The sequence below is a fragment of the Papaver somniferum genome, unplaced genomic scaffold, assembly GCF_003573695.1.
Source record: "Papaver somniferum cultivar HN1 unplaced genomic scaffold, ASM357369v1 unplaced-scaffold_117, whole genome shotgun sequence".
NCBI classification, from domain to species: Eukaryota; Viridiplantae; Streptophyta; class Magnoliopsida; order Ranunculales; family Papaveraceae; genus Papaver; species Papaver somniferum.
Window position 1 is genome coordinate 2609573 of NW_020620714.1, and position 12599 is coordinate 2622171.

Sequence of the window (12599 nt, forward strand, 5' to 3'; positions counted from 1 at the left end):
TCCTCTGTTGTCGTTCTTCTTCTTCTGATGATATCCTAATTGCTTCAGAGTCCGTGACGGAAGCTTCTATTTCCTCATTGAGTTGGCGATTCTCCATCGCTAACCTTGCGTTTTGTCTTATCAGCGTAGTTTGTTGTTCCACTAAATCCCGATCCCGTTCCCTCTCGAGGTGAAGTGTCTCCCTTAGCTGCTCTAGCGTCATGTGTTCTTCACCGATATTCTCCTTCATTTCTTCTCCTGCAACGATGTCTATGTCGTAAGTGTGCATTGAACCCTACCTGAAGTCGTCTCCTTCGTTCCGCCGTTGGATCATGCCTTGCCTCTCTCCTGTAACCGATGTTTCCCTTTCCATTCTTCCTCCTCTTTTCGCCTCCAAACGCTTGCTTCTCCTCGTTGCTATTAAGTTCCTCGCTCGATCCGGCGTCCTGGCCATCAACTAGTCTTTGATTTGCTACCTTAAAATCAACCTTTGCTTCTAAATCCTATCCAACCTTACGATGCAACGCCCACAGATTACTCCCTCCCCCAGATCTCTACTCCTAATTATGAATAAACTGTTTGAGATCTACAAACCCCTAACTTGCGAAAATCAATTCGTAAAGATCTCCAACTTTTGAAACAACTTCAACTTCTCTCATGCTTCTTAGATGAGGATGAATTCGCAATCCAAGTTCCCTGTTTTTGGACGCCAAAATGATACTACTGGAAATCCAGTAGCACACCCAAATAGGAAACAAACAAGATCTAAAACATAACAAATATTTTGGATAAGGATTTCTTTATTGATCAACCATTCATGGTAGTGAAAGTACAAATTTTTTGATACAAGGAAACCCTAATCTCACACTCTAAGCAAGACTATTCTTCCCCCCTCTTACGTTTCCCAAGGAATATCCTCTATTTACAACTCACTTTACTTCGTCAAAGATCACCATTTTCTCGTGGGTTAGATTTTTACTTCGCCCAGAGCATTTTCCATAAAGTTTCTCCCCTTCTTTCGCTGGCGTCTTTGGAAATTTGTCGGGACAACTGTCCCTTTTTTTGCTCTACAATATGCTGACTTCGCGAGTTATATTTCTAGCCAAGTAACCTTACTTCGCCTATCTGATTTCGTGATTGGTATCTTGATGGGTACTCCAATTGATCCTTCGTGTTTTTCGGTTCTTCTTGCGAGTTTCCTCGCCACAAAGCACTATTTCGCCAACCACGAGGTAATCTTGACTTTTGATTTGACAAGTCACTGATTGGGATCCTGCGGAATAATGCGAGATCTTTGGGTGAGATTCTTCAGAGTAATTTGGTGTCCTCATGTGCGACCACGTCGCAAGCCTATTTTGTGGACCTACAGAACAAGTCTAAGCTGCCATTTTCACTAATTCAACGAATTGCGACATCTGCATATCCATCCTTAATTTATAGAAATTTGAATTAGCAAGTTGCTTTACTATTTTTGTGTAGGATACAAGTTAGTACGAGTTCTCCACTAGACAGACCTTAACAAAATTGGCCAACTTTGAACGAGGTAATTGATTAATTAATGTGATTGATTAAATACTGTAATCCTAATCCATTTAAAATGAATATGTTACGAATGGAAGCCATGCCATCCACTATTTTTTTTTTGATCAGAAGAGAAAATTTATTCAAGAAAAAGAATGTACAAGGTTCTACAAGAAGTAGATAACGGAAAAGGAAATAGCAGCAAGATTACAAAAACAAGTTTTCCCAATTAGCCATTACAGAGAAAGCATAATTGATATGAAGTCTTCTACCAGCTGCATTTTCCCAAGAGAATATTAAAGATTTAACTTTCACCTCCAAGTCTAATTACGTTTTGTAAACATGATTATGCTCAAAAGTACGTCTATTTCTTTCCGTCCAGAGAGTAAAAACAACTGCAGATGGTATTAGGCTCCAAATGGAATTTCCTGTATTTGAAAAATTTGTATGATGCCAACCAATTGCTAACATACTAAAACTTCTCGGAAGTACCCAGGACCAGAAGCTACTTGGAATTGTTGCAGACCGAAGTTTATGCGCAATTTTACAGTGGAGAAAAATATGATCATGCGACTCCATATCATCACCACATAGGATACACGAGTTATTAATGTCCACCCCTTTAGCTTGTAGCATATCAATTGTGTTCAGCTTCTCATGCACAATACACCAAACTAGAAAGTTAATCTTAAGTGGGACTGACTTCTTCCAGATAAACTAATAAGGAAAATCTGTGATACCAGAGTCTTCCATCAATTTAGCATAAAGGATTTTGACGCTAAATAAACCTGAGTTATCAAGGGTCCATCTCCTATTATCTTGTAAGTCATCTAATACTGGCGGTTCATCACCAATCCTAAGCATCAGGTCTGCAAAGAGATTTACCTCTGATTCTGTTAAATTGCGTTTAAAATTAAAACACCAGTTCCTTTCCGAGGAGATCACCTCTGCGAGCTTAATGTTCTTGCTGTCAGAAATCTTAAAAAGAGACGGGAACATAGCAGCCAACGATATGTCGCCACACCAAACATCATTCCAGAATGAAATATCCTTTCCTGAATGAATATTATGCACTGAGTTAAGGCTTACCAGATTAGCAGTCTCCGCGATTGTTTTCCAACAAGAAACTCCATGAGAAGAATTAACCTTTTGAGGTACCCAGCAGGAGAACGTATCACCATACTTGTCACAGATAATCTTATACCATAACCTGTTTTTCTCTTTACCAAACCTCCAACACCATTTAGCAATCATTGCCAAATTCATCAATCTCAAATTACAGACACCCAGACCCCCTTTTTCTTTAACAGCACATACTAAGTTCCAATTTATTAGATGTGAAACTTTTGAATGAGCACCATGATCCCATAAAAAATTTCTCATTTTCTGCCCTAAAATTTTAATAACAGAAGCAAGAGCTTTGAAAAGAGAAAAATAGTAAATAGGCAGAGAACTAAGGATGCATTTAAAAAGGGCTAGCTTACCTCCTTTAGAAAGTGAAATCTGCCTCCAAGTTGATAGTCTCTCCTCAAACTTTTCAATTATGGGGTCCCATATATGTTTGGAAGTTGCCTTAGATCCAAGAGACATTCCAAGATATAAGAAAGGAAGGTTATCAGTAGCGCAGCCAAATTCCGAAGCCCAAACAGATAACTCAGGCACATCACCAATTGCAATGAGTCTAGTTTTTGAAGTATTAACCTTGATACCTCCAATATATTCAAAACACTTGAGAGCCGAAAAAAGATTATGAAGTTCTTGTTTGCTATTATCTACGAAAAAGATAGTGTCATCAGCAAAATTCAAATGATTTACGATAATACTTGAAGAAGTCACTGAGAAGCCACTGAAGAGGCTCAGTTGTGAGGCTCTGTCCATGTATCTTGAGAAACCTTGCATGGCAATATTGAAGAGGGGAGGAGAAACTGTACAACCTTGTCTTACACCCCTCGAACTAGTGAAGTAGCCAAAAGAAGAACCATTGATTAGCACTGAAAAAGTTGATGTAGAATAACAAAACTTCAGCCATTTACACAATTATCTACCAAAAACCATTTGATGAAGGATGAACTCCAGATATTTCCAATTTATCCTGTCAAAAGATTTTTCTAGATCAATTTTACAAATTATCCCTGTTTTGCCAGAACGTAGTCTAGAATCCACAAGCTCATTGGCGATCAAAGTACCATCTATGATTTGTCTTCCTTCTATATAAGCACATTGAACCGGGGAGATAAGTTTATCCATTACCAACATGAGTCTTAAAGCTAACACTTTTGCGATAATTTTGTAAACACTAGTTAAGAGACAAATAGGCCTGCAATCCTGGATTTTCTCGATGTAGTCTTTCTTTGGAACCAAAGTGATAAATGTGGAGTTGTGCTTGCTGTAAATTTTGTATGTATAACAAAACTCATTTACAGTATTCATTATATCATCTTTCAGAAAACTCCAACCTTTACTAAAAAAGATGATTGGGAAACCATCTGGACCTGGAGATTTGTTATTTCCCAATTCTTGGATAGCATTCATTACTTCTTCTTCAGTGAAGTCAGCTTCTAAAATATCATTTTCCTGGGAATTTATTTTATCAAAAGTAATATTTTCAAGATCAGGTCTAATTACCTCTTCTTCAGTGAATAAAGTTTTGTAGTACTCCACAATATGCTCCTAGAGAATCTCCTTGTCATCCACCAACGTACCATTGATGTAAAGATATTTGATTTTATTGTGTCTACTTCTTGCTGAAGCCTTCCTCATAAAAAAATGAGTGTTTCTATCACCTTCTTGCAGCCGCTGAGTTTTTGATTTAATCTTCCAAGAGACCTCATCCATGTGTGTTGTTTTTTCGAATTCAGTCTTCAAGGATAGCAAATTGTTGATTTCCTCCTCAGATAGAATTTTTTCTTCAACAATACTATCAAGAGATTGTATTTCCGACAAGATATCACTAAGTCTGGTGTTTGTGTGCTTGAAAACTTCCTTTTTCAATCTTCTTAGATCCACTTTTAAAGCTCTAAGTTTCATCCAGAGTGCATAACTTGGAGAACCTGCAAAATCAAAAGACAACCACCAATTTTCTAGCAATTGTAATAAACCTATCTCCAAAAACCACATTACTTCAAATCTGAAAGGACTAGGGCCCCAACTAGGATCGGAAATATCAAGAAGATAGGAATATGATCAGAAGTAGGTCTACCTTTGGCTATTTGAGAGATGAAAGGGAAATGGGTTTCAAATGAAGGGGAGATGAGAAATCTATCAAGTCTGCATATCACAGGGTTTGCTTGTCCATTTGACCAAGTGTATCTTGCACCCTTAAGAGGGAGGTCAATTAGATCATGTTGATCAATGAAAAGATTGAACTGAGTCATGCTTCTTGTAATCCTGGTGCAATTCTTTTTTTCATCACACTTTTTGATAGTGTTGAAATCCCCCCAATGGACCAAGGTAAATCCCATAATCTACAAGCATTGTCTAATTCCTCCCAAAATTCAGTCCTCTCCACTGGATTATTTGGACCGTAAACGTTTGTCAACATCCACTTGAAGTTATCCGCTTTGTTTGTGCAGGACACAGACATGGTATAATCTCCCACAAGTGAATCGTTTATCTCGACAAAATCTTTATCCCATATGATTAACATACCTCCTGAACTGCCAACAGATTGTTGAAAGGTCCATTCCACATTAGAATAACCACAGATTTGCTCTATATCGAGTTGAGTACACTGCATCATCTTGGTTTCTTGTAACATGATGATCGGAGATTTGAAAATCTGTATCATCTTGTGGATGATAGTTCTTCTAATGGGATAGTTAAGGCCTCTCACGTTCCAGCTTAGGATTGAGAGATACATAAAGAACTGAATTGACCCCTTGTTTTAACAACTCTCTTAGTAACAGGTGAGCTAATGTCAACCACCGTGACTCCTAGTCTTTTCCACTCTGTTTTTAACTTCTTTGGTACCAACTGTTGTGATTCTGTAGTATCTTGGTCTGTAGAAGAGCAATCATCTGATGTCTCACCTGATATCGGCTCAAAACCTGGAGGGAATGAGGGTATGTTTGTTGATGAATTTTCAGATGAATCCTCTTCATCTATGGAGGCCATAAAAGAGTCTTCTAAGAACAACATTGGAGGACTTCTTAGCTTAAGCTCATGCGTAGAAAACATCCTTTACTCCTGTAATCTGGATTGTTGTTTGGACAGCAAAGTCTTCTTCATGTAAAGACTTTGTCGGTAAGATAGGAATAGGTTTCATAATTGGACCAGAGGTTGAAATCATATTGAATAAGAATTTGTTAGAATGATTTGGCATAGAATTAAAACCTATTCCCAGATGTACTCCAAGATGAAACAGACGTTGTACTTCTCTAGTTATCCAGTTAGGGACAACAAATCTGTAAGGGTGCATGAACTCTATCGAATTATTCAAGAATTTGATGAATGTTGTTGGTCTTCTCACATGGGTTTGTGGGTAAGAGTTGTAGATTTCAGAATTGTGGGCTGTTTGGATTGTGAGTGTAGGACTGGGAATGAAAGTAGAACTATAGTTTGGTACTAGAGGTTGCAAACCTAGTAGGTGATAAATTGAATAAACACCAAAAACTTGCAAACCTAAGCTTGGTTATAAGAAAATACGTTAGTTCATTTGGGATGGAGGTTATATGATTGGAATCTGATAAATATCCTATAATTCATATGTCGATATCAGAGCCAAATTAAGGGGATTTGTAGTTTTATAGCATAAAATTGGTTAATAAATCAAAATAAACAATTCCTTGGTGAAAAGAACATTTAGATTTTGATACTGTTCAAATGGACAAAAATGTAAAAATAACCAGGATGTAAACAGTTTCATCCTACCCATTTTCAAATATTTTTTATTTATTTTTAATTTACATCAGGATGCATCCAGTTTCATCCTTACTATTTTTTAAGTTTAAATCGGGATGAATCCAGTTTCATCCATGTTATTGATTTCCATTTCACCCATACTAATTTTTACTCATCCATTTGTACCGTGTTTTAAAAATATTTGGACAAATGACCCATTTTTCGATTTTACAAGTGGTGTGAAATTTCATCGAGCGCCTATTTGTCAACTTACTAGTTAACATCAGTAGCAGGTAAGGGATGTAAGACATGCCATCTACTACTACAACTATTACATCATAAATTGAACAGCTTGCAACGATTTATTTAATTGCAATTGGGATTGTTGACAATGACAACAAAGAAATTAGAATTTCAACTGGGATGCACGTAAGATTATTCCCTTACTGTTTAGCAATTTAGCTTTTCACAATCTTTATCTATAAACATGGTTGAGAATCCCAACACCAACCAACCTTACACCAAAACATAACACATCTGAGAATATACAACACCTCCCTTGATCATCTTTTCTTGTTTGTTCAATTTCTATCTACTTGTTAAATAGACTTGATTGATTGTAGCTATGGGTAAAGGCGTTGAAGACTATCTGATAAGTGGTGTAGGTGGGATATTGAAGGCTCTACATGGATTCTTGGGGGACTTGGCTAGCAAGGAGATCGGTTTACTTTGGAATGCTAAAGATGACTTGAGAAAGCTTTACGATACCTTAGAGGTGATTCTTGCTTCAGTATCTGATGCTGAGAAGCAACAAGTGAGTGATGAGGTAGCACGGCTGTGGCTAAAAAGGCTAAAAGACATTGCTTACGATGCGGAGGACGTTGTGGATGAGATCGCCTATGAAACAATGCGTCAGCATGTGAGGGGGGATTCGCCAGACAAAAAGCTACTCGATTTCTTTTCACCTTCCAACCACCTTGTATTTTCTTACGAGGTGGCCAAAAAAGTTCAAGATATTAACAAAAGGCTAGATGAGTTTACAAAAAATAATAAAATTGCTAAATTTCCAACTAGTATCACTACTGCTCATAATGAAACTAGTTTGCTACGGCCTGCTCGAGAAACCTCATCTCGTGTCAGTCAGTCAATTATAGGAAGGGAATCTGATAAAAGTGAAATAATTAGAATACTAATAACATCAAAGGGACCATCAGCAGCAGCCTCCTCAGCAGCGGCGTCATCTTCAGCGGCTTCATCATCATCAGCGTCAAACTTCCAGAACAATCAATATCCCGAAAAAGTTTCTGTCGTTTCTATCGTGGGAATGGGGGGCGTTGGAAAGACTACGCTTGCCGGAGACATCTTCAAAGACAAGGCCGTGAAAAAATTTGACCCCAAAATATGGGTCTGGGTAGGTGGTGATTTTGTTGCTCGAACAGTTTTTTTAGAGATTCTAAATTTCATTGATCCGGGAACGAAGCTCAATAACTCATCATCTTTGGACGCACTGGAGAAGGAAGTTGAAAAACATACGAGGGGCAAGAAATATCTGTTAGTCCTTGACGACATGTGGAACGTACGTGCGAAAGAATGGGAAAAACTTGCACGTGTATTAGCTGTTGGAGACCAAGATAGTAAAGTTTTAATTACTAGCCGTGAAGACCAGAAATCAGTAAACGGAGGAACTTCTCCGTACAAACTGAAAAAATTGCGAGATGATGAATGCTGGTCAATTATCGAGACAAAAGCCTTTTCGGATGGTGGAGCACAACAGACGGATGATGACATGATTATCATAGGAAAAGAGATAGCAAAAAAGTGTATGGGTTTACCGCTTGCTGCTCAATCCCTTGGAAGTCTAATGCACTCAAATAACAACAAAAGCGATTGGGAAATGATCAGAGATGATGATATTTGGAATGACAAAGAAAAGGATGATTTCAACGTCATACCAATACTAAAACTGAGCTATGATAAATTTCCGTCTGAAATATTCAGTTCGGGTTTTGGTGAATGGAGTGTTTATGAAGTTTCATATCCTGGAGATGTTGGTTGGATGAATTTCTTTCAAAAAAATGTTGTTATCCATAATGGTGTACTACATTGGATTGACCGAAACTCAGTTATAGCTTACAATCTAAACAATGGCGAAGCATGTGGAAATCAATGTAGATTAATCAACTTGCCTGGTGAGGAGTACCGCCTCTATGATTCTTCACAACCTTATATTGGAGTGCTGGAAGGGCTGATCTGTTATGCTTGTCTTAGGGTGGAAAGGATGCCTATGGGTGTTTTGAAGGTCTTTTTGTGTGTTTGGGTGATCGAGGAGGACTGGCATTTGTTGTATGATGATATCTTAGTTGATGATATGTTAGCAAAAATAATATCAAATTCAAACCTTATAAACCTATCCAGGTTTTAGGTTTCGATATTTCCCAAAAATTCCTACTGCTCTATATTTCCCAAAAATTCGGAGATAAGTAGGGTTACTCTGGTTCAACTGTGGATAGCAGAAGGATTTCTCCGCACTTGTAAACTGGGAAAGGGAAGATCGATTGAAGACATTGCAGATAGCTACTTCGATCGTTTAGTGTGGAGTTCATTTCTGGATGGTGTGCGAAAGAGTTTGTTGGATGACACAGTGACGTGCAAAATGCACGATCTTGTGCACGATCTTGCAAATGCTGTTGTTGGGGATCAGGAATTGACATCTCTCAAGGTAAGTGAGTTGAATAATACTTCAAAAATACGTAGGTTACAGTTAATGTTGGATGTAGATTTATCATCATCATTTCTGAAAAGCTTAGGTAACGCAAAGAAGTTGCGGACAGTTTTTATCCCTGAAGGTTCAAAGCTGGATCCTTCCATGTTGTCAGAAAATAATCAGTATTTGCGTATCTTACATATAGAAGTGGTTCACCAAGTTACAGTGCTCGTGCAAAGTGGCGTTCTTTGAGTGTACTAAAACATTTAAGGTACCTCCGCCTTACCTCTCTTGATCTTCGTGAAGTTGTTTATGATCAGTCTATAGGTAAGCTTTATAATCTGGAGACATTGGTTTTGAGTCAAATGGGTATTAATGTTCAAATTCTTCTTACGAACATTCAATCATTAAGAAAACTCAGATACCTTGAAGTCTCACATACAGATATGGTAGAATTACCTGATTCTGTCACAAGTCTTTCTAATTTGCAGACATTGGATCTCACTAATTGCGAATTAAAAGTCATTCCTGACTCTATCTCTGGTTTGAAAAATCTAAGATTTCTAAATTTGTCAGACAACCCTTTTGAGAAATTACCTGCTTCAGTCGTCACCCTCTCCAATTTGGGAACATTAGATATCAATACCTGCAAAAATTTAGAAGCCTTACCAGATTCTGTGAGAGGTCTTTCTAGATTGAGGATATTTGATTTCAAAAACTGTCCATTACTTAAAGAACTACCTGAAGATCTTGGAACGTTAACTCAGTTAAGATACCTTAGCTTATATGATACTCAGATCAGAGTATTACCAGAGTCTTGTGCTAACCTCAGCAATCTTGAGTATGTGAATCTTTGCTATTGTGAGGTTCCGAAATATGTCAAAAATTGGACAAAACTTAGAAAATTTGTTTCCCAGAGGGGCAATATATTGGGTGCAGGGGAACTGATTTTCCTTGAAAGGTTAAATTACTCGGTGCCGAAACAATATGCTATAAATGAAGCTGAATGCAACGTTGGGATTGAAGAGCTGAGAAACCTAAAGTTTCTTGAGGATCTATATATTTGGAATCTTCAAAATGTGGAAGACCCAGCTGATGCTGAGAGCACAAATTTGAAAGGAAAACAGAATCTTCATGAATTATGTCTACATTGGTCTTCCAATTCTTCTCATCATCATCTTGAAGTATTTGAAGCTCTCCAACCTCCCACTGGTTTGAGGAACTTGACTATACAGAACTTCATGGGGGAGGTCTTTCCCAAGTGGATGTGTGCTGCATCTGGTCTTCCAAATTTGGTGTCGTTGGATTTTCAGAACTGCAAAGGAATAAAAAAACTTCCAGATATTGTGCAGACTCCACGTCTCGCGCGTCTTTCTCTTAGGGGAATGCATTTGGAGAGTTTAGATATTGGCGGATTTCCTTCCTTGATTATACTGGATATTGAGGATATGTTCCTTCAAGAATTGTGCTATTCATATCCTTCTCCGTTTCTTCAATTTCTGGGGATTTTTGGCTGCAAAAGGTTAACAGAAATTCCTTCGCTTCCTTGTCTGTTGCATATGGGATTAGAGAAGATCGACCCCAAGTTAGTATACTCAGTTGGGAGAAGCCAGACATCTCTCACAACCCTATTTTTGGAGAATATCGATGGGCTTGTATACTTCCCAATAAGCATACTCCAAAACAATTCTAATCTTCGAATTCTGAAAATTGAAGGGTGCAATCAGTTTCAAGGCTTTGGTATAACTGATTATGATAAGAATGAGAACCAGGTTGCCCCTGGTGTCTACAGTAGCTCTCTTCAGGATTTGAGATTTTATGATTGTCCAGTTCTACAGTTTCTTCCAGATTTACGAGGATGGACTTCACTTCGGAAGTTGGCCATCTTCAATTGCCCGCAAGTGAAGGAGTCTTTAACCTATGATCTCAAATCCCTCTCTTTTCTTGAAGGACTGCGGGTTGATTTTATTTAAAGAGAAGAGAAGCGAGGAGAATCAGGAGATCCATCTACTTCTAAAGACTTGATTAAATTTGATGAGTAAGTAGCATGTATTGTCCCTCTCCCATTCAATTTCTTTTTAATTTAGCTATATAATGTACTTGTATTTTGTGCTATCATTATTGAGTCATCGATGCCAGTCCATTATAGTGATATGAATTCTGTTCTGCCTGCAGGTATGTTCAATTGGAACCATATCTGAAATCCATTCATCTCCTAAAGAATTGTATGCTGATTTTATTCAAGGAGACGAGCAGCGTGGAGAAGATGATGAAGATCCATTTGTTAAAGAAAACTTGATTCATTTGGTGGAGTTGCAGGTACTCTATTAAGTTTACATTTTTTTTTAGTTCCTCAATTATGAAAATTAAACTTTATTGTTCTGTCCATCTTCAAGGTTTTAGTTCCATTGTCTGAGACGTCCGAGTTGATTTAATCTATTTTCAGTTGGATTTATTGTAGCATTGGACAGGATGTATATGGTGTGTTCTACTGTAAGTAATTTTGTTCAAGACAGGTCATATATCTACGTATGTTTCCGTGAGAATTTGGTTTGATGATTTTCCTCCTGTTTGGGTCTTAAGTGATCGAAATAGAAGATGGCATGAGATATATGAATTTCGATCTCATGCCATGCATCTTCTAAAGCAGCCTGCAATGCGACTTCTACGTATTATTTTTGGTTTTCTTTTCTTTTCTTTTCTTCTCAGGATTAGCGTTTCTCCGCTTTGAATTATGTTTGATTTGGTTTGGTTTGGTTGGGTTGGGTTGTGCAGTTTAATGAATTGAATGGAAGCAGCAGGATGATCAATGATGATAAAGCAGAGCCCCATTAATTTGTCCGGATCGTACTTATCCCCATGAAAAAAAACAGATTGCTCTCTCCAGACACTCCTTTGAGGAACTTACTTTTCAAGACTATATTAACAGGTTGGAGAAATTTAGGGTCTGAGGTGCTGCTACAGCAATCTTCTTTAGTCTCTTGTACACACATACTCTCGTTCTATCTCACCACTCTTTTTATGTTTTCCGAACAAGTGTAGTTGCCTACAAAATCCCAACTTTAATAATGGGAATGCACAATGAAATATGAAATAGAAACCTTAGTTATTCCTCATTTGTAATGAGATTCCAAGCTTGCATTCCATTCTATTAGTACCATCTGGAGACAAGCCAGCATAACCCGATTGGGTCATCCTGCTGCAACGCCAAAAATGACATAACAAGAGTGCATCTAAGTCTTTTCCAGAACCGAAGTTAACATCTCAATCATCAACGCAAAACTAATCAAATCACTGAATTCACCTTTAAAAATCATTAGAATCACTATTAGGTGGTACCATTTCAACTCCGATTATCCCCATTTATTAGGGAATTTTAGGTTTTCAATTCCCTCTATTTTTTTCTACTTAGCCAATTCATCTACCTATTAATGTCTCTACTCAAACATTCAGAAACCCAGAAGTTTCTGCCAGGTATTGCTTCTATTCAGGATTATTAGTGTTGATACATGCCTTCCATTGGGATTCATAATGATTGATAGTGCCTACTGAGAAT

At 37.7% G+C, this 12599-nt stretch overlaps 1 protein-coding gene across 6 annotated transcripts; it reads left to right on the top strand.

Moving 5' to 3' along the window:
• Positions 1 to 6844: 6844 nt before the first annotated feature.
• Positions 6845 to 12159, top strand: LOC113329448 (putative disease resistance protein RGA3). Of its 6 annotated transcripts, none has more exons than XM_026576318.1 (5): positions 6845 to 9314; positions 10994 to 11081; positions 11219 to 11362; positions 11490 to 11536; positions 11819 to 12159. In XM_026576318.1, the coding sequence occupies exon 1, from the start codon at positions 6965 to 6967 to the stop codon at positions 8759 to 8761; it is 1797 nt and encodes a 598-aa protein (XP_026432103.1). In that variant the 5' UTR covers positions 6845 to 6964; the 3' UTR covers positions 8762 to 9314; positions 10994 to 11081; positions 11219 to 11362; positions 11490 to 11536; positions 11819 to 12159. The 6 variants fall into 6 exon arrangements, with proteins under 6 accessions (XP_026432103.1, XP_026432104.1, XP_026432102.1 ...); XM_026576319.1 differs by lacking the exon at positions 11490 to 11536 and having other exon boundaries at positions 6845 to 9058; positions 9147 to 9314; XM_026576317.1 differs by lacking the exon at positions 11490 to 11536 and having other exon boundaries at positions 10994 to 11092.
• Positions 12160 to 12599: the final 440 nt, after the last annotated feature.

Excerpts from the sequence above, each read along its gene's own strand:
- LOC113329448 (XM_026576317.1), top strand. The coding sequence starts at position 6,965 with ATGGGTAAAGGCGTTGAAGACTATCTGATAAGTGGTGTAGGTGGGATA.